This window comes from Rhinoderma darwinii, chromosome 3 (assembly GCF_050947455.1).
Source record: "Rhinoderma darwinii isolate aRhiDar2 chromosome 3, aRhiDar2.hap1, whole genome shotgun sequence".
In the NCBI taxonomy this organism is placed as follows: Eukaryota; Metazoa; Chordata; class Amphibia; order Anura; family Rhinodermatidae; genus Rhinoderma; species Rhinoderma darwinii.
Genome location: NC_134689.1, coordinates 330,637,974 through 330,662,432, shown reverse-complemented (window position 1 = coordinate 330,662,432; position 24,459 = coordinate 330,637,974). Strand labels below are relative to the sequence as shown.

The 24,459-nt window shown below is 45.8% G+C and overlaps 1 protein-coding gene across 1 annotated transcript in view; it reads right to left on the bottom strand.

Annotated features, from left to right (window-relative positions):
• The window catches only part of IQCH (IQ motif containing H), a 124,580-nt gene that overhangs the window by 13,329 nt on the left and 86,792 nt on the right, over positions 1-24,459 (bottom strand). Inside the window, exons 15-17 of the mRNA XM_075858331.1 lie at positions 18,100-18,220; positions 16,213-16,499; positions 2,521-2,685 (exon numbers count right to left, since the gene is read on the bottom strand). Of these exons, the coding sequence (XP_075714446.1) occupies positions 2,521-2,685; positions 16,213-16,499; positions 18,100-18,220 (573 nt within the window). The remainder of the gene's footprint in view (positions 1-2,520; positions 2,686-16,212; positions 16,500-18,099; positions 18,221-24,459) is intronic.

Sequence of the window (24,459 nt, the reverse complement as noted above, 5' to 3'; positions counted from 1 at the left end):
CAAGTGCAAAATAGTGGGCAAAATGGTTAACGGTGAGGACCCATTCTCCCGTAAAGAACCTTTAGTTAATTTAATATTAACAATACATGATCTGAACAATCTCAATGTGCAGATCATAATGATTGTAGGGTCGATGTAGGGGTTCCATACATCAAACGCCTAAAAGAGACCCATGTATTACCCACATTATTCTCTCTAGTCTATCATTTGATGTGTAAACAGTGAAGGAGTGTCTGTGTAACACAACCTTACAGATCATTTGGTACATTTGATCCAGTCGAATATAATGAAATGCCAGCGTGAACCTTGACAACAGCACTTGGAAAACTCTGCTGCAATAAATCTCTGAGTGCAAGCTAATCATGTTTATAATATTTGCAGAATTAATATCACCCATGGTTGGAGTCATTAACGTGCAGAGGGGGGACAATAGGAGGTGAATTTCAGAAGCTGTTCACTTACAGTGGGGGAGCAAAAACGAGAGGAGCATTTGATAGAATAATCCATGTCTCTGTTTAACAAGCGTGAAGCAGGATGGGGCCGCGGTGATGGAACGCCATTGTTTAAGGGTTGGCATTGCTCTTGCTGGGTCTTCGCAGCCCATACACTGGCATAATGAAGAGTCTCGTAAATTATTAATGCTGTGCTTATTTAGCCTCATCTATCTTGCAAATAATGAGTGATTGGTTTTATACATAATTACAGGAGCAGCAGCACTGAGAAAATGTATTCTTTTATTAAAGGGGGTTCATAAACAGGGAAAAGTGGGTGTTAATGTTGCGAGGGCTAGAAAGGTAACAGCGTAGTAAGTCACACTAGACTGCGTCTTACTGAAAGGGGAGGAGAGGAGATAAACTTCATTAAATGAGAGAACAGCAGGAACAATACAGGAAAACATGTAGTGCATGAGAATAGAACAGAAATCACGTGGATATATCAGGAATTAATCGCAAGCTGCCCACATATCCTATGATTCTATGAGATCATGATCCATTAACAAATCTGTCGCTTAAGACATTGCTTACACAAAGCACAATCTGAACAAGGTCTAGTACAACATTAGAGCCTGTATGAACAATCCCAGTAACCATATTTTTGGGGGTTTGTCTCAAATTCAGTCTAAGTGCAATGAGCAATTTACTGGTAATATACTGTTTAGGTGACCATGAATTGGAATTGAATGTTCAACTTTGAACACATGGGCACAATCTACATAAAATGTGGAGCAACATTGTGCATACATTGCATTACTTATGTTGTACTGGTTCTGTGCATATGTTATATTCCAGAGCTGCATTCACAATTCTGCTAGTTGCTATCAGAAACTGTCGGCAAGCTTCTAAACGAAGCTCTGTAATATAGTGTGGCAGTTAATGTTCCCAACATCAGATCACTGTAAGGTATCTGATGTAAAAGACTAAACTTCCAAGAATGCAAATCACCAGAGTAATGTCTGTGCATACATTGCACCAGAAAGGTAATTTGGGAGATTTCAGCTTTGAAGTCTATAGAATTGTGAATTCAGCTTTGAGCTATAATCGAGGCAGGATAATGTAATGTATTAACAAATTTACTCAGATTTTTTATGTATATTAGTTCTACATGAAAACTGTAAATTCAAGTTCAAAGGTCAGCATACACTTTAAAGGTTTGGCAAGGACATCTTTCTGATATCGTAATGTTTGTCTGTTTGTTTAACCTCTTCTTCTAAAACTTTGGTTCCTCTAAGGGATTTCCAGGACATGAAATCTTTGATACAACATTCTAAACAAAGGGTCACTTAAATGATTTGCTTAGCATGTAGTGTCAGAAATCCTAATTGATTCAAGAGGGGTTGGGGGAAATCTATAGAGCATCACAGTACCTACGTTGGTGGTGGACGCCACTGATGTGACCTCTTGACGTGTCATATTTGGCTAGACTTCCCATTTAAAACCAGTACATGCAAGTACACATTACGTTACAATCTGACTGTGTGTAAACATATTGGGGCAATATGTAGAACTGTGTCCGGGCCTAGAAAATGACAAAGAAATGCACCAGATTTGGGTGCCGTTTGGTGCAATTTTGATCTTTGCACCTCACTAGACACTTTTTAAAATTGTTCTCAAAAGGGGAGTGTGGCTCAGTGGGAAAGGGACAGGGCTTGCGAGAATGGGGGCATGGCTTTGTTGGAGAGGGAGCTTGACTTAAAATGCGCCAATGTGCAACAAAAATCTGGCATAGAAGTGTGGCGCAAGATAAGCCAAATCAAGTGGTATAAGGGAGAGAAAAGTTTGTAACATGTCATGGAAGATGCGCCAAAATGATCATACAGCATGCACCACTTTAATCAATATGGCGCATTTTGTGCGTGCCTGGTCTCAGTTTCTGTTGTCTAACTATTAGACAGCATTAGGCAATGTGGGCCATTCTGTTAATAGTACAAAGCACATGTGAAAATGAAATGACCCCTGCTAAGCGTAAAAGTATTTGTTAATTTATTGGAAGGAGAGGGTGTGCGAAAAATTCAGGTCTTACCTCTGCTGGTTGAGCTTTGTGTCTGGGGCGTTCCACTTTCTTTGGCACAATTGGCACAGTCAGACGGCTGTTTCTACAGTCCAGTGTCCCATTGGTAAGGTAGAGCATTAGCTGGGTCATTGCTAGTTGATCACTGTAACACAAGTCTAAGTCTGTTGCCCAAATCTAAATTAATAAAGAATACAGAAAATGATTATGAAGCTAAATTTCTATGCTTGTGTTCCCAGGAGCACCACTAGAGGGAAAACAGATCCTTACTGAGGCGCCATTCAATCACACCAATATATGTCCATGCCATTGATGGTTTTTAATGCGTGTCTACTTATGGCAAGTACTGAGGTGCACAGAGCTCCTAGCAGGCCCTGAGCAGGGAGTCCCAATTAACTAAATGCTATATATAAAAAGAAATGGTCCTAAAGGGTAACTAAACATTCAAAAAATAGTGCTCACATGAGCACTTTTGCCGCTTTATTTTAGTGATTGGTGGGGGTCTCAGTGCTTGGACCCCCACCAATCAAAACTTCTGACATGTCATTATGACATGTCAGAAGTTTGTTGAACGTTTAGTTACCCTTTAAAGGGTAACTAACATTTTTTTTTTTAAATAATGTATAGGGCAGGCGATTTTAAGGAATATTGCAATATAATTTATTAACCAATTCAGCTTTACTCCATTGTAAAACTGTTCCTGAACTGCTGCCTCTATCCTGAACTACTGGCTGTTGCTAGGGGAAATCCGTATTCAGCGCCGTACACATTGAATACAGCTACTCTCCGTGGGGAACACTTCATGCTAGCTGCTCCTGAAACCCGATGCACACAATGCCTCAGTATATTGGGTACTTCTACAACAGACAGTTTCAGTCCGTTCCTAATAACCAGCCACACTGATCTACTCTCCCTGCCAGACAATCTAAAGGGGGGGGGGGGTGCACACCTCTGGCTGGATTTCCTCGCTCGTCCCTCACTCATCAAAGCATCTGGCAGGGACATAAGATTAGTATGGCTGGTTATTAGGATCGGACTGAAGCAAACAGTTGGTTGTAGAAATAACCAATGTCCTGGGACAATGTGTGCATCGGGTTTCAGGAGCACCCAGAGTAGCTGTATACAGCGTGTACGGCGCTGAATACGGATTATCTCTAGCAACGTAGCCAGTAGCTGAGGATAGGGCAGCATTTCAGAAACAGTTTTACAATAAAAGGAGGCTGAATTAATTTATAAATTTTATTGCGATATGTCTTGAAATCGCCTGCTCTATAGATTATTATATATAAAAAAAAATAATGATAGTAACCCTAGCACCCACATCTCTAAACTAATATGCGATCTGTATAGAACGGCCGTACCTGAGCTGCAAGGTATAGGGGGAGGCCACATGACAAGGGGAAGAAGAAGGGGAGGAGCTGAGGGACACGAGGCTTGGTTAAACGGCCCTCTGGTTTTAGCATTAGTCTAACCGGAAGCAGCAAGCGAAGCAGTTGTGCTTGCTGCTCGCTCCTGCTAATTCGGCTGGCCTCCCGCATCTCACCCTCCTTCCCGATGGCGGACGTTGTCAGGTTGCTGGAGCAGCTCCGGACCATGGCTGATAAGCTTGGCCTGGGGTGGCTCAGTGCTCTCCTTGCCGGGCAGGTGGGAAGACAGGCTGGGGCTAGTGCGGCCATGCCCTCGTCTTCATAGACATCTGAGACCAGGGAGGGGGAGTCGGCTGGGGTATCGCAGGACCGCGGTCTCCAGATGGCGAATCCGTGGCGGTCCAGGAGGGCCGGGCCGCCATCAAGATTGAGCCCTGATGTTACTCCCAGGGTCCAGCGCAGGGTTGGGAGCCCCTCCAGGGACCCTTGTGCCCTCTCATCCTGGACGCAGGGCCTTGTCTGGCAGGAATCCTGTTTCCCGGCCTGATCCAGCGGGGTAAGGCGGTTCAGTCCCCATGAGGTGGAGGATGCCCTCGGGCCCCAGTGCAGCTTCACCTCAATCTGTGGCAGGCCGGCCTGGCAATGCTCCTATTCTCGAGACGGAGGCTCCAGGACCTCCCGCAGGCCACAAGTCAGTGGTTGTGCGGGGCAACGGCAGTGGGCGGCGCCCTGCTGGCTCTGCGGTGGAGGTTTATGTTTGTTTTGAAGGCCCCCTGGGAGCTCATTTGAAGCCCGAGTTTAAGGAAAAAATTTGAAAAGACGAATACGTCGACATTTTTTCCCTATTGCCCCTGGAGAAGTTTAATTTAGACAAGCCAAAAAGGGTGGAGAGTAAGGAGGAACAGGAAAAACGCAGGTACAGATTGATACCCCAAATCTTTCCTAACTGGTTACAGGCGTTTGCCATCTTGGCGAGTGTTATCGGGGAGAAGACACCGCACAAATGCTCCAGTCTTTTTTGCTATTTAGATGCCATAGGGGAGGCTTATAGGGTTTACGGAGGGATGACTTGGCTCAGATATGACGAGCAGTTTAGGCAGCGTAAAGCGTTCCGCCCGAGTATACGGTGGGATCAAAAAGATATTGGCCTATGGTTGTGGGTCATGGCGCTGGTGCGGTTTTGCAGGGTGTCCTTTCCAGGTGGGGCCGGGGGTTCTGGCCAGTATAGACAACAGGGAGGGGGAGGACAGTCGGTGGGACTGCAGGCAGTAAATCTGGACTGTGTTGGCAGTTTAATGAGGGACAATGTAAATTTGGGACGGGTTGCAAGTTCAAGCACTCCTGCTATGTTTGCGGAGGAGCGTCCCATGGGTTGTCCCATTGCTTTAAGAAGGGCAAAGGGAAAGGGGGCAGCTCGGGTGGCCATGGGGGAGACGCCAGTCTCGACTGGCTGAGATGTTGCCTTACCTAAATAGGTACCCGGTTAGGGAAAAGGCGAATTTACTTAAGTCAGGGTTTAGAAATGATTTTTGTATTTTGCCCCCTCCACATGATGTCCCTTTTTCTTTGCGGAATCTAAAATCTGCTCGTGAGTTCCCATTGATAGTGTCTGAGAAGCTGAGAAAAGAGGTGGGGCTGGGTAGAATGGCGGGTCCTTATGTTTCCCCACCTTTCCTGACCTGGTGGTTTCCCCTCTTGTGGTGGTCCAAAGAAAGAACCTAACAAATTCAGGCTTATCCATCACCTGTCGCATCCAAAGGGATTTTCGGTGAATGATGGCATTGATCCATCTCTCTGTTCAGTGTTTTACACCTCTTTTGACGCGGCAGTTGATTGGGTTAGGTGGTATGGAGAGCGTGCACTTATGGCGAAGACTGATGTCGAATCGGCTTTCCGGTTACTTCCAGTTCATCCCCAGAGCATTCGGCTGTTGGGTTGCTTTTGTTGAAAGATGTCTTCCGATGGGCTGCTTGATTTCGTGCACCTATTTAGAAGCTTTTTGTTCCTGGAGTGGTTGATTTGTGAGGTGGCAGGGGTGGCCTCGTTCATTCATTACTTAGACTATTTCCTTTGTGTTGGCCCGGCAGGTTCCCCGGTGTGTGGTCATCTTTTGTCGACGGTAGAATGGGTGGCTAGGCAGTTCGGTGTGCCGCTCGCACTTGCGAAATCTGAGGGCCCTCGATCGGTTATGGTGTTTCTTGGTATCACCATTGACTCAGAACACATGGAATGCCGCCTTCCCCAGGAGAAATTGGAGGATTTGAAATTGCTGGTGGACAGAACGTGTCACTTGCGGAAGATCACGTTACGCGATTTACAATATATCTCCTGGGGAAATGTAACTTTGCATGTCGGATTATGCCTATGGGTCGGGTTTTCTGTAGACGCTTGGCTCGCGCGTCGGCGGGTGTGAAGGCTTCTCATAATTTTGTTCGCTTGGTCTGGGAACATCGTGATGACTTGTAGGTGTGGACAGAACTCCTTTGGGATTACAATGGCCGGTCGATTACTATGGCGCTGGTTGTTGATCATTTTGACTGGAATTTATTCACTGATGCGTCGGCTAGTGTGGGTTTTGGGGCCTATTGCGAGGGACAGTGGTGCGCGGGTCAGTGGCCTAATTCCTGGGTTGCTGAGGGTTGGGTTCATAACCTTGCCTTGAGGAATTGTTCCCCATTGTCGTGGCGGTTACAATATGGGGTGAGTGTTTTAGGAACAGGAAGGTGTGTCTTCACTGTGACAACATGGGGGTGTGGTGATGGCAATAAAGAATGTTTCGGCATCATCTCCCCCTGTTGTATATTTGTTGCAGCATTTAGTCCTCCTGTGTTTGTCCCTTAATGCTTGGGTTACTGCTGTTCACATCCCGGGGGTCCACTACTCAATCGCTGATTCTATTTTTCTAGCTTACAGTGGGATCGGTTCCGGCTTTTGGCTCCGGAAGGGGAGGCAGTGGGTCTCGCTTGTCCTCACTTGTGGGATCTGGTCTGCAGGGAGCGAATCGGATGATCCGTTCTTCTTTGGCTCCAGAGACGTGGATTGCTTACGAGGCAGCTTGGCAAGATTGGGAGGAGTGGTTGAGTGCATTATAGGGTGTTATTACTGATAATGATTAGATGGTTGCCCTGCTAGCCTTCCTGGGTTATGTGTCGGCTGCGGGTCGGTCAGTCGCGAAGGTGAATCGCTTAGTGGCGGCCCTGGCATTTGGTTGTAAATGGCGGGGACGGTGGGACGTCACTAAGGATTTTCTGGTCGGGCAGGCCCTGAGGGTGTTTAGAAGAGGGCGATGTTAGGGATCTGCCAGGTACTTCATCTAGCTATTCTCCTGGGATTAGTCAATCCACACCTGAGGCCAGACCTGTTCGACTGACACCATCTCCCACCAACCAGGGTGGCAGGCTCAGGAGTGGGAGAGCCTATCGCGGCCTGGTCTGTCGGAGTTAGCTCCGCCCCCTGCCCTTTATTACCTGCCCTGTGCTCTCCCTCAGTGCTTGTAATTCTTTTGGATTCCTGGCCCCACTGCTGCTTGCTCCAGCCTGCTTCTGCCGTGCTTCTGCCTTGCTGCAGTTCTGCTTGACCTGCTTTGCTTTGCCCCTGGCTTGCTTCTGTCTCCGTGCCCGCTCGGGTGTACTCACTTCGTCCTGGTCCTGACTGTTCGTTCGCCGCCCCGTTTCCTCGTGGCGTTCCGTGGCTACTGCCCCTTCCCTTGCGTGTCCCCTGTTTGTCTTCCTGTGCACTTAGCCAGCGTAGGGACCGCCGCCCAGTTGTACCTCGTCGCCTAGGGCGAGTCGTTGCAAGTAGGCAGGGACAGGGCGGTGGGTAGATTAGGGCTCACTTTCCCTTCACCTCCTTCCTGCCATTACATAATTACAAGCCCTTACCTAGTCTACCATTTCTCCTACGCTGACGCTATCATGGACCCCCTTGAGACCCTGACCCAGCAGATGCAGGGCCTCTCCCTACAGGTCCAGGCCCTGGCCCAAAGGGTCAATCAGGGTGACGCTGCTTTAGTAGTACCCCTCACCTCACCTCTAGAACCCGACCTCAAGCTACCTGACCGGTTTTCAGGGGACCGTAAGACGTTTCTCTCCTTCCGGGAGAGTTGCAGACTGTATTTCCGCCTAAAGCCCCACTCCTCAGGTTCCGAGAACCAGCGGGTGGGTATCATCATATCCCGACTCCAGGAAGGGCCCCAAGAGTGGGCCTTCTCCTTGGCTCCTGACGCCCCTGAACTTTCCTCTGTTGATCGTTTTTTCTCTGCCCTCGGACTCATTTACGACGAGACTGACAGGACTGCTTTAGCCGAGAGTCAGCTGGTGACCTTACGTCAGGGTAGGAGACCGGTTGAGGAATACTGTTCTGATTTTAGGAAGTGGTGCATAGCTTCTCAGTGGAACGATCCGGCCCTAAGGTGCCAGTTTAGGTTAGGATTATCTGACGCCCTGAAGGATCTGCTGGTTAGCTACCCCTCGCCTGACTCCCTTGACCAGGTTATGGCCCTAGCAGTACGACTTGACCGACGTCTCAGGGAACGTCAGCTAGAACGCTTCAGTGTGCTCCCCTCTGACTTTTCTGCGATCCCCCCCGAGGTCCCGTCTCCTCGCCCCTCCACGGAGGACTCGGAGGTACCTATGCAACTCGGGGCCTCCATGTCCCCTCGACAACGTAGGGAGTTTCGCAGAATGAATGGTCTCTGCTTCTACTGTGGGGACGACAAGCATCTACTGGACACCTGTCCCAGGCGCAAGAATAAGAAGCCGGAAAACTTCCGCGCCTAAGTGATCATCGGGGAGGTCACTTGGGCGCACAGGTATTTCCCGTTAATGTGAAACGCAATAAAATTTTGCTTCCCTTTCAGGTCTCGTTTGCTGGCCGGTCTGCCACGGGCAGTGCTTTCGTGGATTCTGGCTCATCTGCTAATATCATGTCTGTGGAATTTGCTATGTCTCTAAAGATGCCTTGTATTGATTTACCTTATCCTATCCCTGTAGTAGGAATCGACTCAACCCCCCTTGCTAATGGTTATTTTACTCAGCATACTCCTGTTTTTGAACTCCTGGTTGGCTCCATGCATTTGGAGCAGTGCTCTGTACTGGTGATGCAGGGATTATCGTCTGATCTGGTATTAGGTCTTCCCTGGTTGCAGCTGCATAATCCCACGTTTGATTGGAATACTGGGGATCTCACCAAATGGGGTAATGAATGTCTTATGTCATGTCTTTCTGTTAACTCTATTTCTCCCCGGGAGGAGGTAAACACGCTTCCTGAGTTTGTTCAGGACTTCGCCGATGTGTTTTCTAAGGAGGCCTCCGAGGTGTTGCCCCCCCATAGAGATTACGATTGCGCTATCGATTTGGTGCCTGGTGCCAAGCTTCCTAAGGGTAGGATATTTAATCTTTCATGTCCTGAACGTGAAGCGATGAGGGTGTATATCCAAGAATGCCTGGCCAAGGGTTTCATTCGCCCCTCGACTTCTCCTGTAGGTGCTGGCTTCTTCTTCGTGGGGAAGAAGGATGGTGGTCTTAGGCCGTGCATTGATTATCGTAACCTGAATAAGGTCACCGTAAGGAACCAGTACCCACTTCCTTTGATTCCGGATCTTTTTAATCAGGTTCAGGGAGCCCAATGGTTTTCTAAGTTCGATCTACGGGGGGCATATAACCTTATCCGCATCAAAGAGGGGGATGAGTGGAAAACTGCGTTCAACACACCCGAGGGTCATTTCGAATACCTGGTCATGCCCTTTGGGTTGTGTAATGCCCCTGCTGTCTTCCAGAATTTTATTAATGAAATCTTGAGAGAGTACCTGGGTAATTTTCTTGTTGTGTACCTTGATGACATACTGGTGTTTTCCAAGGACTGGTCCTCCCACGTGGAGCATGTCAGGAAGGTGCTCCAGGTCCTTCGGGAGAATAATCTGTTTGCTAAGACTGAAAAATGTGTCTTTGGGGTACAGGAGATACCATTTTTAGGGCAAATCCTCACTCCTCATGAATTCCGCATGGACCCTGCCAAGGTTCAAGCTGTGGCGGAATGGGTCCAACCTGCCTCCCTTAAGGCGTTACAGTGTTTTTTAGGGTTCGCCAACTATTACAGGAGATTTATTGCCAACTTCTCGGTCGTCGCTAAGCCTCTTACGGACCTTACCCGCAAGGGTGCCGATGTCCTCCATTGGTCCCCTGAGGCCGTCCAGGCCTTTGAGACTCTCAAGAAGTGCTTTATCTCGGCCCCCGTGCTGATTCAGCCCAACCAAGAGGAGCCATTTATTGTGGAGGTTGACGCTTCCGAGGTGGGAGTGGGGGCCGTCTTGTCCCAGGGTACCAGCTCCCTCACCCATCTCCGCCCCTGTGCTTACTTCTCTAGGAAGTTTTCGCCCACGGAGAGTAACTATGATATTGGCAACCGCGAACTTCTAGCCATTAAATGGGCTTTTGAGGAGTGGCGGCACTTCCTGGAGGGGGCCAGACACCAGGTAACGGTCCTTACGGATCACAAGAATCTGGTTTTCCTAGAATCGGCCCGGAGGCTTAATCCTAGACAAGCTCGGTGGGCACTATTCTTTACCAGATTTAATTTCTTGGTTACCTATAGGGCTGGGTCCAAGAATATTAAGGCTGACGCTCTGTCACGTAGTTTCATGGCCAATCCTCCTTCCGAGAAGGATCCTGCTTGTATTTTACCCCCTGGTATAATCGTCTCTGCCACGGATTCTGATTTAGCTTCTGATATCGCGGCTGATCAGGGTGCAGCTCCCGGGAACGTCCCTGGGGACAAACTGTTTGTTCCCCTGCAATACCGGCTGAGGGTACTCAGGGAAAACCATGACTCCGCTCTATCTGGTCATCCTGGCATCTTGGGCACCAAACACCTCATTACCAGAAACTATTGGTGGCCTGGGTTGCCTAAAGATGTTAGGGCTTACGTCGCCGCTTGTGAGGTTTGCGCTAGGTCCAAAACCCCTAGGTCCCGACCTGCGGGCCTACTACGTTCCTTGCCCATTCCCCAGAGACCTTGGACCCATATCTCCATGGATTTTATCACCGATTTGCCTCCATCTCAGGGCAAGTCGGTGGTGTGGGTGGTAGTCGACCGCTTCAGCAAGATGTGCCACTTTGTGCCCCTTAAGAAGCTACCTAACGCCAAGACGTTAGCTTCTTTGTTTGTGAAACACATCCTGCGTCTCCATGGGGCCCCAGTCAATATCGTTTCTGACAGAGGGGTACAATTTGTTTCCTTATTTTGGAGAGCTTTTTGTAAAAAGTTGGAGATTGATCTGTCCTTCTCCTCCGCCTTCCATCCCGAAACTAATGGCCAAACGGAAAGGACCAACCAATCCCTGGAACAATATTTAAGGTGTTTCATCTCTGACTGTCAATTCGATTGGGTCTCATTCCTTCCCCTTGCTGAATTTTCCCTGAATAACCGGGTCAGTAACTCGTCAGGGGTCTCCCCGTTTTTCTGTAATTTCGGGTTTAACCCAAGGTTCTCCTCCGTCTCCCCTGGTTGTTCCAATAATCCTGAGGTAGAGGAGGTTCATCGGGAACTGTGCACTGTCTGGGCCCAGGTTCAGAAGAACCTAGAGGCGTCCCAGAGCGCACAAAAGATTCAGGCGGATAGTAGACGTTCTGCTAACCCCCGGTTTGTCGTCGGGGATTTGGTCTGGTTGTCGTCCAGGAACTTGCGCCTTAAGGTCCCGTCCAGGAAGTTTGCTCCCCGATTTATTGGACCTTATAAGATCATTGAAGTCCTCAACCCTGTATCCTTCCGTCTGGAGCTCCCCCCATCCTTTCGCATACATGACGTCTTCCATGCCTCCCTCCTTAAACGCTGCTCCCCGTCCTGGTCCCCCTCGAGGAAACCTCCTGTTCCCGTTCTCACCCCTGAGGGGGTGGAATTCGAGGTGGCCAAGATTATGGACAGTAGGATGGTCCAGGGCTCCCTCCAGTACCTGGTCCATTGGAGAGGATACGGGCCGGAGGAGAGGACTTGGGTACCTGCCCGTGATGTTCACGCTGGGGTATTGATCAGGAGGTTCCACCTCCTCTTCCCCACTAAACCGGGTCCCCTTAGTAAGGGTCCGGTGGCCCCTCATAAAAGGGGGAGTACTGTTAGGGATCTGCCAGGTACTTCATCTAGCTATTCTCCTGGGATTAATCAATCCACACCTGAGGCCAGACCTGTTCGACTGACACCATCTCCCACCAACCAGGGTGGCAGGCTCAGGAGTGGGAGAGCCTATCGCGGCCTGGTCTGTCGGAGTTAGCTCCGCCCCCTGCCCTTTATTACCTGCCCTGTGCTCTCCCTCAGTGCTTGTAATTCTTTTGGATTCCTGGCCCCACTGCTGCTTGCTCCAGCCTGCTTCTGCCGTGCTTCTGCCTTGCTGCAGTTCTGCTTGACCTGCTTTGCTTTGCCCCTGGCTTGCTTCTGTCTCCGTGCCCGCTCGGGTGTACTCACTTCGTCCTGGTCCTGACTGTTCGTTCGCCGCCCCGTTTCCTCGTGGCGTTCCGTGGCTACTGCCCCTTCCCTTGCGTGTCCCCTGTTTGTCTTCCTGTGCACTTAGCCAGCGTAGGGACCGCCGCCCAGTTGTACCTCGTCGCCTAGGGCGAGTCGTTGCAAGTAGGCAGGGACAGGGCGGTGGGTAGATTAGGGCTCACTTTCCCTTCACCTCCTTCCTGCCATTACAGGTGAGTGGTGCATGATAGACGTCACCCTGTGTCGTTTGCTTTGTTGGAGCGGTTGGGGTCTGCAGTGGATGTAGTGTGAAACTCTGAGTCAAATTTGTTTAGGTTGGCTTTTTCTTGGGTGTGCTTCAGGTGGGGGAATTGGTGTCCCCCAGCGGGTCACGGCCGGGTGGTTTGTTGATTGAGGATGTGGCGCAGCTTGATGGGCGGGTGGAGTTTTGAATTTGCCATTCTAAGATGGATCAGTCTGGGAGGGGCAGACAGGGGTTGTTGGGGGCAGTTCTGGGTGCGATTATGTGTCCTGTTCGCTCGCTGACTGTTTACTTACAGGGTGCTGATTTAGAGTCTGGTCCCTTGTTGCGGCATGTGGGCGGGGGTTTTCTGTCTCGTTTTTAATTCACGGCTGTTTTTCGTGTTTAGTTTAGATTGGCCTGCATTGTAGGGTTTTTGCACCTCATTCTTTTCAGATCGGAGTGGCTACGGAGGCGGCCAGTTGAGGGTTGGGACCGGAGGTGGTGTGCCGTATCGGGAGGTGGGAATCTCGGCGGTTCCAGTCCTACGTGCACCCTCATTTGCTTATGTAGTTCCTGGGGGCATGTGGGCATGGATTTTTTCATTATGTTTTTTTGTGGTCTTGTTTAACGGTTTATTGGTTTTCTTTCAGATCGTTCCCAGTGCCTGGTGTGTATCTTTGGGCATTAATATGTCCATTGAGGGGCGGTTCAGGCGGAGATTCGGCCTGAAGGCGCCAGCTCGGTTTTTCTAGATAGGCGGCTACTTTGCGCTGGCTCAGATTCAGTGGTATGTCATGGGCAAGGCACTTACCGGAGTTCCATTATTCTGCGGGGCTGGATAGGGCGCCGGATGTCCTGGTGCTGCATGTTGGGGACAATGACCTTGGTGTCCGGCCTTTCCGGGAATTGATCAGGGATATAAACTTCGTTCTGCTTCGCCTGTGGTGAGTTTTTCTCCGTCTGATTGCGGTATGGTCGGAGATTGTACCTCGTAGATCGTGGAGGGCCATCAGGTCGGTGTCAGCCATTAATAGGGCTCGGGTAAAGGTGAATCGGGCGGTGTCTGCGTTTGTGGTGAGGAATGGTGGTGTGTTTTGAGGATGGTTTGGGCAATTTTGGCTGGTGGATGGTGTGCATTTGAATGCAGTGGGTGTGGATCTGTGGGCGTTGAGGATTTAGGAAGGAATTGAGCGTGCCATGTTGTTGTGGGGAACTCGCATATTTGAGGTGTTCAAGATATGCTCGCTGTGGCAGGTTTAGGGGTCCTTGGAGTTGGTTAAATTTGGTGGTGGAGGGATTCATAATAGGGATGGTCTCTCCCAAATTATGATTATGGGGGATCTGGCTTATTTTGGCTTCTGCTGGGTGGTGTCCCGAGGATTAAATACATTTGAAGTTTAGCCATCTGCGGTTGGTCACGGTGCCACTGAGCCTGTGTTTTGGATAGCTGGGGGTAAAAAAAAATTATTTATGGGCAGAGTGGCACCAGATCCTCCTTTATGAGCTTCAAGGACCTCCTCATGCGAATGAGGTTAGAATCGGTTTGCGTGAAAAGGTTAAAGTTTTTGGTTATTTATTTTGTATATTTATCATGTTATTTATTGACTTATTTTTGTTGTTTGTTAATAAAATGGCTGCTGTGGCAAATTCAATCCACGTGAAAGTCTCTGTGTTTTATTGGGTTAATTAGAGTTTTAATGTAAGTCTGAGACATAAAGGGGGTGGTAATTGGTACAGTAGCAAAGAAAAGGTAAGACAGAACCGAATTCTATTGTCCCTTGTCATGGTTACTTTGATGGCGTACTACTTCCATAACATTGACCTATGAAATATTGACTACTTTGATGGAGTACTACTTCCATAACATTAACATATGAAATATGCACTTGCATTGTTCGGGGGAAATTGCTGTCTTGCATTTGCATACTTGGTATACAGTGTGTAATGACTTTTGCAAGGTCATAGTGAGCATAGGCAATTGTCACAATTAAGAGGTCAGCCACTTAGCTTACTTGTTGTCTACGACATTCAGCACACAGACATCTGTCCTGATCAGTACTTGATGTGGGGTCAGATTTAGGGTCTCCCTCTCTGTGCTACCTGCCAGCAAGAAAACTACTCTTGGCGCACTGAGCTGAGTCAGTGGTGTAAGCGGCGAATGTTAAATGGCATCATTATAACATTATTAAGGGGTCAGCCAGTCCCAGCCTCTTGCTAAACTCCTGCTAATTTCTAAATCATATTCACAAGCAAATGCCCTCTAAATGAATCACTGCCGAGATACTCCTTAATAACCAACTGGCAGGAATCTGCTGGGCTATTAAAGATCCAATCCGTCATCGTAAGGATCTGCTCCAGGGGGCAAGGGAAGTGCTAATCGGCAGCTGGTAACGAGCTGCCCACAAGGGGGCTGCCCACTTCTGTTATTTAGAGATGGACAAACATGACCAGAACAATTCAGATTTCAGAGTTTCTGCTGTCAGAAACCACTGTCATATTGCCACTTTTACTAAGTTGTGTGACTAGGTAATAGCTGTCAAAAAGGGCATTGATGAGTCTTTACATCACATGCAGCTAACAATTCACCAGCAGTGTCTGCATGGCAGGGCTTTTAAAGTGAAATCATCAATTACATGTGTGTTATTCTTACCTATCCTCTAAGGCCCCATGCACACGACAGCAAAAAACCTCAGTTTTTGCGGACCGCAAATGCGGTCCGCAAAAACGGAGCCATTCACTTTCATTGAACACTGACACCTTTCCGTAGCACTACGGAAGGGTGTCAGTGCCGTGGAAATGTTCCGGGAATTATGGAACATGTCCGTTCTTTCGCATTTTGCGGGCTGTGCTCCCATACTTTGTATGGGAGCACGGCCCGAAAATGCGGCTGTCAGTCAGCGGCCGCCCGTGCCCGCAATCTCGGGCCGTGATTGCGGGCACGGTCGTGTGCATGGGGCCTTATTATATAGGTTATATTTATTATAGGTTATTTATTCACATTATGCCTGGCTCAAGGGGAGCTTACCATCTACTGTAGTTATTGACTTGAGAAACAAACCATTTAATAAGGAGCTAATCAATAAGGCAGTAATAGTACTGTAGTAATATTAAATATGCCATGCAGCTTAAAAGGGACTTATTTCTAAAAACCTAGTGCAAAGGAAAACAAAAGTGTTTTCCAAACACAGAGATTTCATTTATAATTTTTTTTTTTAGTGGAGGGTAGAAAATTTAAATCAAAACAGAACTGATTTGTTGTGATTTTTTTATAATATAGACAACCCCTTTTAATATTTCCTATTAGGGTCCCCTGCTCAGGACACCCCTCTATGAACCAGGACATTCAGGTAGTGGCTCTCACTCTGACAGACCCATCCAGCCCATTAAATACATGGATTTGATTGGCCGGCATGTAGTACTACAATTAGCAGCCAATGGAAACTTCCCGCTGCAAAATAAGCGGTTTCCAGGGGTCTCGGTTCTCACAAAGGGTTTGTCTGTAAAAAGGCAGCCCCTTTAATTGGACCTTGATGGGTAAAATGATAAAACATTCCTACTTTTTGGTTGGAATCACCTTCCACATTGACACAGAAAAAGTGAGGTATTTCAGATTGTAACATGTATTGCATGCCAGTATCTTACCTGTTGCTCAAGACTTTGAGTGTCTATGAATGTTAGTAGTTCTACGGACAAATATCCAAGCACCCCACGGGTCTTGCAGGCCTCTCCAATGCGATTGCACATTGATGTGATTATATCAGGAGGCACTGAGCACTGAGGAACAGAGCTGCCTACACACTGCAATGGGCTGGAGCCGTGGATTTGGTCCCCACAGGACAACATCTGGATTTCTCCATCTGGGTTGATGAGTAGATCTATAGTAAGGCAGGTGATACTCTCTGCTGGTGGGAAAGCCTCAATCACTCCTCCTGGAATTTCATAGGATAAGTACACTAGTAAAACAGGCGCGAAACACAAAAAGTACAAGGAGATAATAATTTCAAGTCTGGGTCTCACTTAGTTTGGGCACAAACCCACAAAGAATTTCAAAGTAACAGGGCCATAAGCTGGGTCTATGTCACTTCTTTGTGACAGACTCCCATTAGATCCCCTATATAGAGATTTAGAGCTCTGTATCATAAAAACAAAGCTCCAATTGCTATAAATATAATAAGAAATTAATCATTACAGAATTTTTTACCGATTTAGATTAAAAAATAAAATGGTGTTTAAGGGTGGACATTCACTTTAAAGTTGCTAGGGCACGTTTACACCTGCTTTGGAGGCTCTGTTAGGGGCCTCCGTTGCAGATTCCACTAAAAATACCGGAAGCAATAGCGCAGCACGCTGCGTTATCATTTCTGGTGAGTCCATGGAGTCTGAACTACTGGCATTTTCGTTGTGTTTATCCTCTGACAGAGCAGAACAACGGATACCGAAGCGCAGATGTGAGCAGGGCCTTAGGTAGTTTGGAAATAGTTAAATATCATATAAGATAAAGCCTGCAAGCAGCGACAAATTTTAATTTAAGTAATAAAGTTCCATATAGGGGAGCAGCTATCAATACATAGCCAGAATCCCCTAACTGATTTATTGCTTTGGTCAGGATTATACATTTCTCTTTATACAGTGAGATAGTAAATTGTCTGTTTTTGAGTCCCTGTTGCGTATTTTTTTTAACAGCACTCTATTTTTGGCCTTTTTTTTTGCCCTTTTCTCTCACTGATTTATAAGCAAATTTTGGTCCGCAATACGGTAAGCAAAACTGAACCTTATTGTGCATCATATTTCAATCAGTGCTGCTCCATATGTGTGCTGTGTAACACATGATATTCTCTCACAGAAGCACTGAAAACATATTCCTATGGAGGAACGTGGTGCGTTATACGGCATCTGATGAAACATGCGTGTGGGAAAGCATTCATGCTATCGAATAGAATAACATTGGCTCCGTATTTTACTTTATGCAAACAGAATACAGAGCCAATATACACAAGTGCAAATGAGGCCTTGTATGGGGAAATACACAAGCAGTAGTATTTATAAGCGAAAACCAAAAGTGGAACCTACACAGAGAAAGTATAATGGAGAGATTTGCATCTCTTCTGTTCTGTGTTTTAGACCCACTTCTGGTTTTGGCTTTCAAATACTGACCAATATACTGCTGTGTGAACGACTGCTGTGTTATGTACGACGCTAGGAGTCCCTGCCTCGCTGCAGGACAACTGTCCCGTACTGTAATCATGTCTTCAGTATGTGACAGTAGTTCCACGGAGAGGCAGGGACTCCTAGCGTCGTACATAACTATGATGCTAGGAGCCCGGCTCCCTGCAGTGTGTTCGGTCCGGGACTTGCGGACGAAATACGTTCCATCCTTTACGAACCAAACATGCTCGTGTGAATTCAGCCTTACGCATCTCTGTTTTTGGATCCAATCCCATTTCTGGGGATGCAGAGGCCTAACAGAGGAAGGCTTCTGTATTCTTCTATGGTGTGATGGTGATAAAGGAAAAGGGCACCCACACTGACCTCGGCTCACTAAGGCCTGTAGAAACTTGTCCCATGTTGGATTACGGCTCCTGTTCTCTGGCTGTCCATAATGCTCCAAGACCTGTGGAAGTTCCTGAGCAATCCTCTGCAGGACTTTTTCCTGATGTGGGAGGAATATTTATGTGAGAGCAGTCACCTGTTAAATAGGTACAATATTACAGTGCTATAGACCCTAGTAGCATAGTTCCGTTTACAACAGCTAATACATTTTGTGGGAACCTTTTTTTTTTTTTCTTTACATGAAGCAATTGCGGAAAAAAAATGGCTTACTTACATGCGACCAGTTGGTTCATATGACATCCATTGCGGCAATGTGACATAATCACGTTATTACAATATCCATACCCATGGAGATGTGCATAAATCACTAAAGTCCATTGGAAATGCATTTAAGTGAGGACTTGGCCTTTCTCACAGCAGGGACGGAGGGCAGAATCCCAACAGGGAGTATATTGGTAAATCACTTTTTTATTTATTTGTAGCTGCTTTATGAAAATTAAAAATGTAGGTCCCAGAAGACCCCATTGCAATATAAAAGGAATTAGGTCCTTGTGTCAGTAAAAACAGAGATCCATAAGCAACAATTTGGCTCCGTGGTGAGTACAGCTGCCTGGCAGTACTGAGGTCACGGGTACAGATATAACCAGGGCACACAGTACATGGAGTTTGTATGTTCTACGAATGTTTACGCGGGATTCCTCTCAACACTGCTCTGATTGCATTTCTATGATAGGGAAATTGCTTAAGACACGGAAATTAGATTGTCCCACTGGGGACAAGGACCAATATGAGTGTATTCTCGGTAGGATGTAAGTGCTATATAAATAATGTGCAATGAATAAATGATGACAACATTACACACATATTTGCCCCTTCCAACCCTTATTCTCTAGGTATTCATATATAAAAATGTCTAATATAAATGATTATACGTGTTATGGAATTATCAGGTCTTTTTCATTAGCTAAACACAAATCAATATTATTATTATAATCTTAATTTAAAGTCCATTTCCTGAGCCAATAAATACACAGGTACATTATATTCGTGGCAGACATTAATCCTCAGTTGATGTTTAGCAGATTAAAAGAAAAAAATTTTTAAGTCTGCTTTAGACTATATATTGTACATAAATAGAAGCCAATTTTTAAGTGTTTCCCCATATGATTTAATTCAATGCATTCTACAGAAGAATGGGGTAGTGACACAGTTGTTTACATCAACTGTATTTTATTTCCATTGAGCTGGTTACAATAAAATGGCTTGTTTGACTAGATTTGTGTGTGACAACCACTGTTTTTTGTTGTATTTAAAAAAAAAAAAAGTTGTCACAGCCCTACTAATTCTTACTCATATCACCAAATTATAATAGTAACTGTAACAAGATACTAATTATTTTGGGGACACGGAGTGTGGCATTATTATTTTTGGGGGCACTATTATTTTTGGTTACACTGTGTGTGACGCTATTATTTAGGGGGCACTATGTGTGTGGTACTATTATTTTCATGGACATTATAGTTATGCACTATTATTTCTTTAGTATAGAATTTTGAGGCATTGGGCAGGTACAGTAATTTGGGCAGCAGCGGGCACAGTACTGGTGGTAGCAGCAGGATGGCAGTGGTCAAGGGGGCAACAGGATGCTTAAAGAGGCTCTGTCACCAGATTTTGCAACCCCTATCTGCTATTGCAGCAGATCGGCGCTGCAATGTAGATTACAGTAACGTTTTTATTTTTAAAAAACGAGCATTTTTGGCCAAGTTATGACCATTTTTGTATTTATGCAAATGAGGCTTGCAAAAGTACAACTGGGCGTGTTGAAAAGTAAAAGTACAACTGGGCGTGTATTATGTGCGTACATCGGGGCGTTTTTACTTCTCTTCAGAACGCCCAGCTTCTGGCAGTGCAGACACACAGCGTGTTCTCGAGAGATCACGCTGTGACGTCACTTCCCCAGGTCCTGCATCGTGTCAGACGAGCGAGGACACATCGGCACCAGAGGCTACAGATGATTCTGCAGCAGCATCGGCGTTAGCAGGTAAGTCGATGTAGCTACTTACCTGCAAACGCTGATGCTGCTGCAGAATCAACTGTAGCCTCTGGTGCCGATGTGGCCGACACGATGCAGGACCTGTGAGTGACGTCACAGATCTGCACTGCCAGAAGCTGGGCGTTCTGAAGAGAAGTGGATGATACTTCTCATCAGAACGCCCAGCTAGTAAAAGTAGTAAAAACGCCCCGATTTACGCACATAATACACGCCCACTTGGACTTTTACTTTTCAACACGCCCAGTTGTACTTTTGCAAGCCTCATTTGCATAAATACAAAAATGGTCATAACTTGGCCAAAAATGCTTGTTTTTTAAAAATAAAAACGTTACTGTAATCTACATTGCAGCGCCGATCTGCTGCAATAGCAGATAGGGGCTGCAAAATCTGGTGACAGAGCCTCTTTAAATTGTGTAGTCATAGAGGGTGGGGTTGTGCTTTAGACGTTAGAGGCCACATTTCAATTTCTACACTCCAGGGGACTGACCTGTCCTATCAGTGGGCACCCACTTTACAGTGAATTTTTATTGAGGTATAGGAAGATTGCAAAATAGGACAGCAATAGCATATACAGCTATCAAATAAATGTTCCAGTAAAGCTAGGGTCACACATGGATTTTGCCTACACTGTACACATTTTCACAGAATGCCCTTAAATCTACATTGATTTTTCAGTATGTTAATGGGGTTTAGAAAAAACACCATTTAGTTGCATTCAGTTGGCTTAGATTTTCGGTGCGGAAGCCATTTGAAATAATCCTCAATAAATCGGTAGGGTGTGAACCCAGACTAAGGTTTCAGGAGGAAATAATGCGGCTCCATTTTAGCGTCCGTATCACAGTCCCAATACTCGGACCTCTTGTGGTTCTACTGAACTGAACCTAGGTCACAATAAGGTACTATGGTGACCTAAGCTTGATTCAGTAGAAATGCAAGAGAGGCAGCCATAATACAGACGTTAAAATGGGGCCGCGTTATGGCCGTCTGGAGCGAGTCTTAGGCCTTATCTACATGAACGTGTTTTTGACGTCTGTGATATGCGCGTGAAAATCACGCGCGTCGCACGGACCTATGTTAGTCAATGGGGCCGTTCAGACATTCCATAATTTTCACGTAGCGTGTGTCCGCTGCGTAAAACTCACGACATGTCCTATACTTGGCTGTTTTTCGCGCATCACGCACCCATTGAAGTCAATGGGTGCGTAAAAATCACACGCGGCACACGGAAGCACTTCCTTCATTTCTTTTTCGAAACATCAAAACCGCGTGTAGGATGGCATATGCGTGAAAATCACACAGCCACGCACCATTCACTGATGACACACGGAACTGTAAAGCGCGCAAAACGCAGCGTTTTTTGCACGTGCAAAACGCACACATTTGTGTGAATAAGGCCTCAAGCTGCAAATTCAACAAGATCATCTAATTAATATGGCCGACAGCACATCTTATGTGTATGGCCAGCATAGGTATGACACTTTTGGTTGAACATTTCGTCCACACATTAGCACAAGATTCACTTAGAATACTTATTTTGTGTATAACAAATTGTTACATTTTACAACATAAACATGAAACATTTCACCCTTTATCAAAACCTTTCTGCTACATAAGCGACAGTGTTTTGCCTTGGAAAATGTTGTACTTGCATTATAAATGAGCTGCATGTCTGCCACATTTTAGCCACAGCTACAAACAGAAAAAGCTACGTAAAAAAAAAAAGAAGAAAAAAAGTCATAACCAGATGCTATGGAAATATGGTGGACAAATGCGCTGTTTCTGGTGCAGCAACTTCAATGCTGTCTGCACTAAATGTTTATACTGGAGAAAATCCCAGTATTAGGGCGGATAGGAATAACATGACAGCCATTTTGGGTAACTTGGTATACAGTTACTTTCATAAGTACCAGATACTGGGAAATCTTGCTTTACAGGACTAGACACAACGCTTTATGGCGCTGTAACAACACTGACATACTTCTTCCTTCTCTGACAGAAAATGAGATAAAACCGGCCCTATAAGAACACATTGCGTATCTCTGCCCCTCTTCTTCACTTGTCACAGCTCGGCTGCTGGAACTTGGCCCTCCGTATCCAATTGATGTTGTAGCATCTCTTTCCTCCATCTGGCCTATGAGGCCTGGAGCTGCAGTTATGATATTTTGTCACTGCTGTTTTCTTGCTGTTTTCCTTTATTCTGCTCCCCAGATGGTGAAAATAACATTCAAACTCTTTTTTTTTTTGGTCTGTGTGTGATTTTTTTTTTATTTGCTTCTAACAATGGTCCTTGGCATCATTTCAATGTTCTACTTCGGTAATTAACAGTACTGATATGGCCACAATTACAAGTCCCCCTCTCTTCGGCAGTAACGCTGTGAATTAGTAGAAGCTAATGATTGCAAGTGGAGAGGGGGCTCGAGCGCAGACGGTGAAGCGTTTTTTGTAGGATGGAATAAAAAGGTACAAGCAGCGCGTTCGTGGACGACGATGATTACCTAGTAATTAGTTTACACAAAGCCTCCTATTTAATGGCAAAACAGTGTAATTAACGAGTGACAGAAAATCAAAGGGTTGTTTTGTAAGCATATGAAAAATTAACACGGAGGGATCCAAGTGAATTAAATCAATAGCGAGCAGAACACGAGATTGATACCTGGGGGGCCCACAAACACATTGCTCTACATGATATTATATTGCTGCTTATTAAATTGCCCTGTGTGTTATTATATCATTTTCTTTATTGCTATATCATTTTTCATGATATTATTATCAGTCCCAATACATCACTACGGCTAAGTATACATCTTTGTCTTAATATATTTTCACGTTTCCTTTGATTTACTAGGTTACAACAAATTGCGCTGAGTGACCCAACTAAATAATCATGCCCTATAAGCGCTTTACTGAAGATTCTGGCATCTGTGGGGTTACTTCATTTTATTTATTTAACCCTGAAATTGTCCTCAGACGACACTTGAATCAATATTTAACGCAAATAGCGTTACGTTAAGAAATAGTGATTATACATGTCTATAGAGTTTTGTAAACATCATATTTCTTTGCAAGCTGATTTGGAAATTATGTGCTAATGCTATACTGCTGGGAAAACCCCATTTGGGAGCGCTGCTCTGAACAATAGATTTTAAATGCAGCCCCTCAGGGCAAAGTTCTCATAAGAATAAGCATTTAACGCTCATTTCCAGACAGCTCCGCTTAAAGGGGTATATTCATAACTGATTAACATCCTGCCATTGTGATCGGTATATTATTTTAGATCTTTACTGTCAATCATTTTGTGGAGAGAGGGATGAATGTGATGAACCTTTTTATATAAATAATGGGGTTAAAGCAGGTCGTGCTATTGGCCCCTATCTCCGGATCCTACAGTTTAGCTAAGGGATAGCATGAGGGTCTGTTGTCTGAGTCTGATCTAATTTTACTGCAAACAGGGGATGCCATAAGGAATTCACACTCGTCATTTGTCAGCAGAACACAGTGAACAGCAGGAGTCTGATGACTGCCCTAGATATGGGGAATGCAGCCAAAACCCCACGGTGAGAAAGATTACTTAACCCTTTTAGGCCTGCCCACAAAAGATGGGGGGACATGAGAGGTGTTGAAGAGGTAGACTGCACAGCATCATGGGATTATCTGTCACTAAAGATCACTACAGGCTAAAGCAGCACAGTGTAGACTGGTGGAACAAATCAAGAAGCAAATACTTAAGAATTACATCAGAAACCCTTATTTTTCAGGATTGGGAATAAGAAAAATGTGGGTGCTATACTGTAAAGATCAAATAATTGTTGACAGTTTAAAGCTACTCATACAATGTGTCTGGACAAATGTCCTACATTCATATGAATAACGCATTAATTTATACTACCTAGAAAAAAAGAGTATTTGTGAATTCTTGGAAAAGTTATGCAGGAAACTTCCAGTCATTTATACCCTGAGTGCAGTACATCATGAACACCAGCAGGTGCTAGATTGTATTTTATAACTGTCTGGCTCACAAAGTTAATCAGCACGTAATGATGAAAACCCTAAAAATCCTCTTCCAAATTAATTATAATAAAAATGGAAAAAATAAAAATATGCCTGTACCAAATGTGCTGTCATCTGTTGTTAAATACTATAGCCATGTAAAATCCATGGCTGCATTTTATATCTGCATAAGGCAGAACTATGAATGCTTAGTGTAGTCAGCGGTAGTCACAAATCCATGTCCTGTCTCTTTCTGATGACGTCACTGGTTCCGGATATTGCTCTCCCTGGCTCCGCTT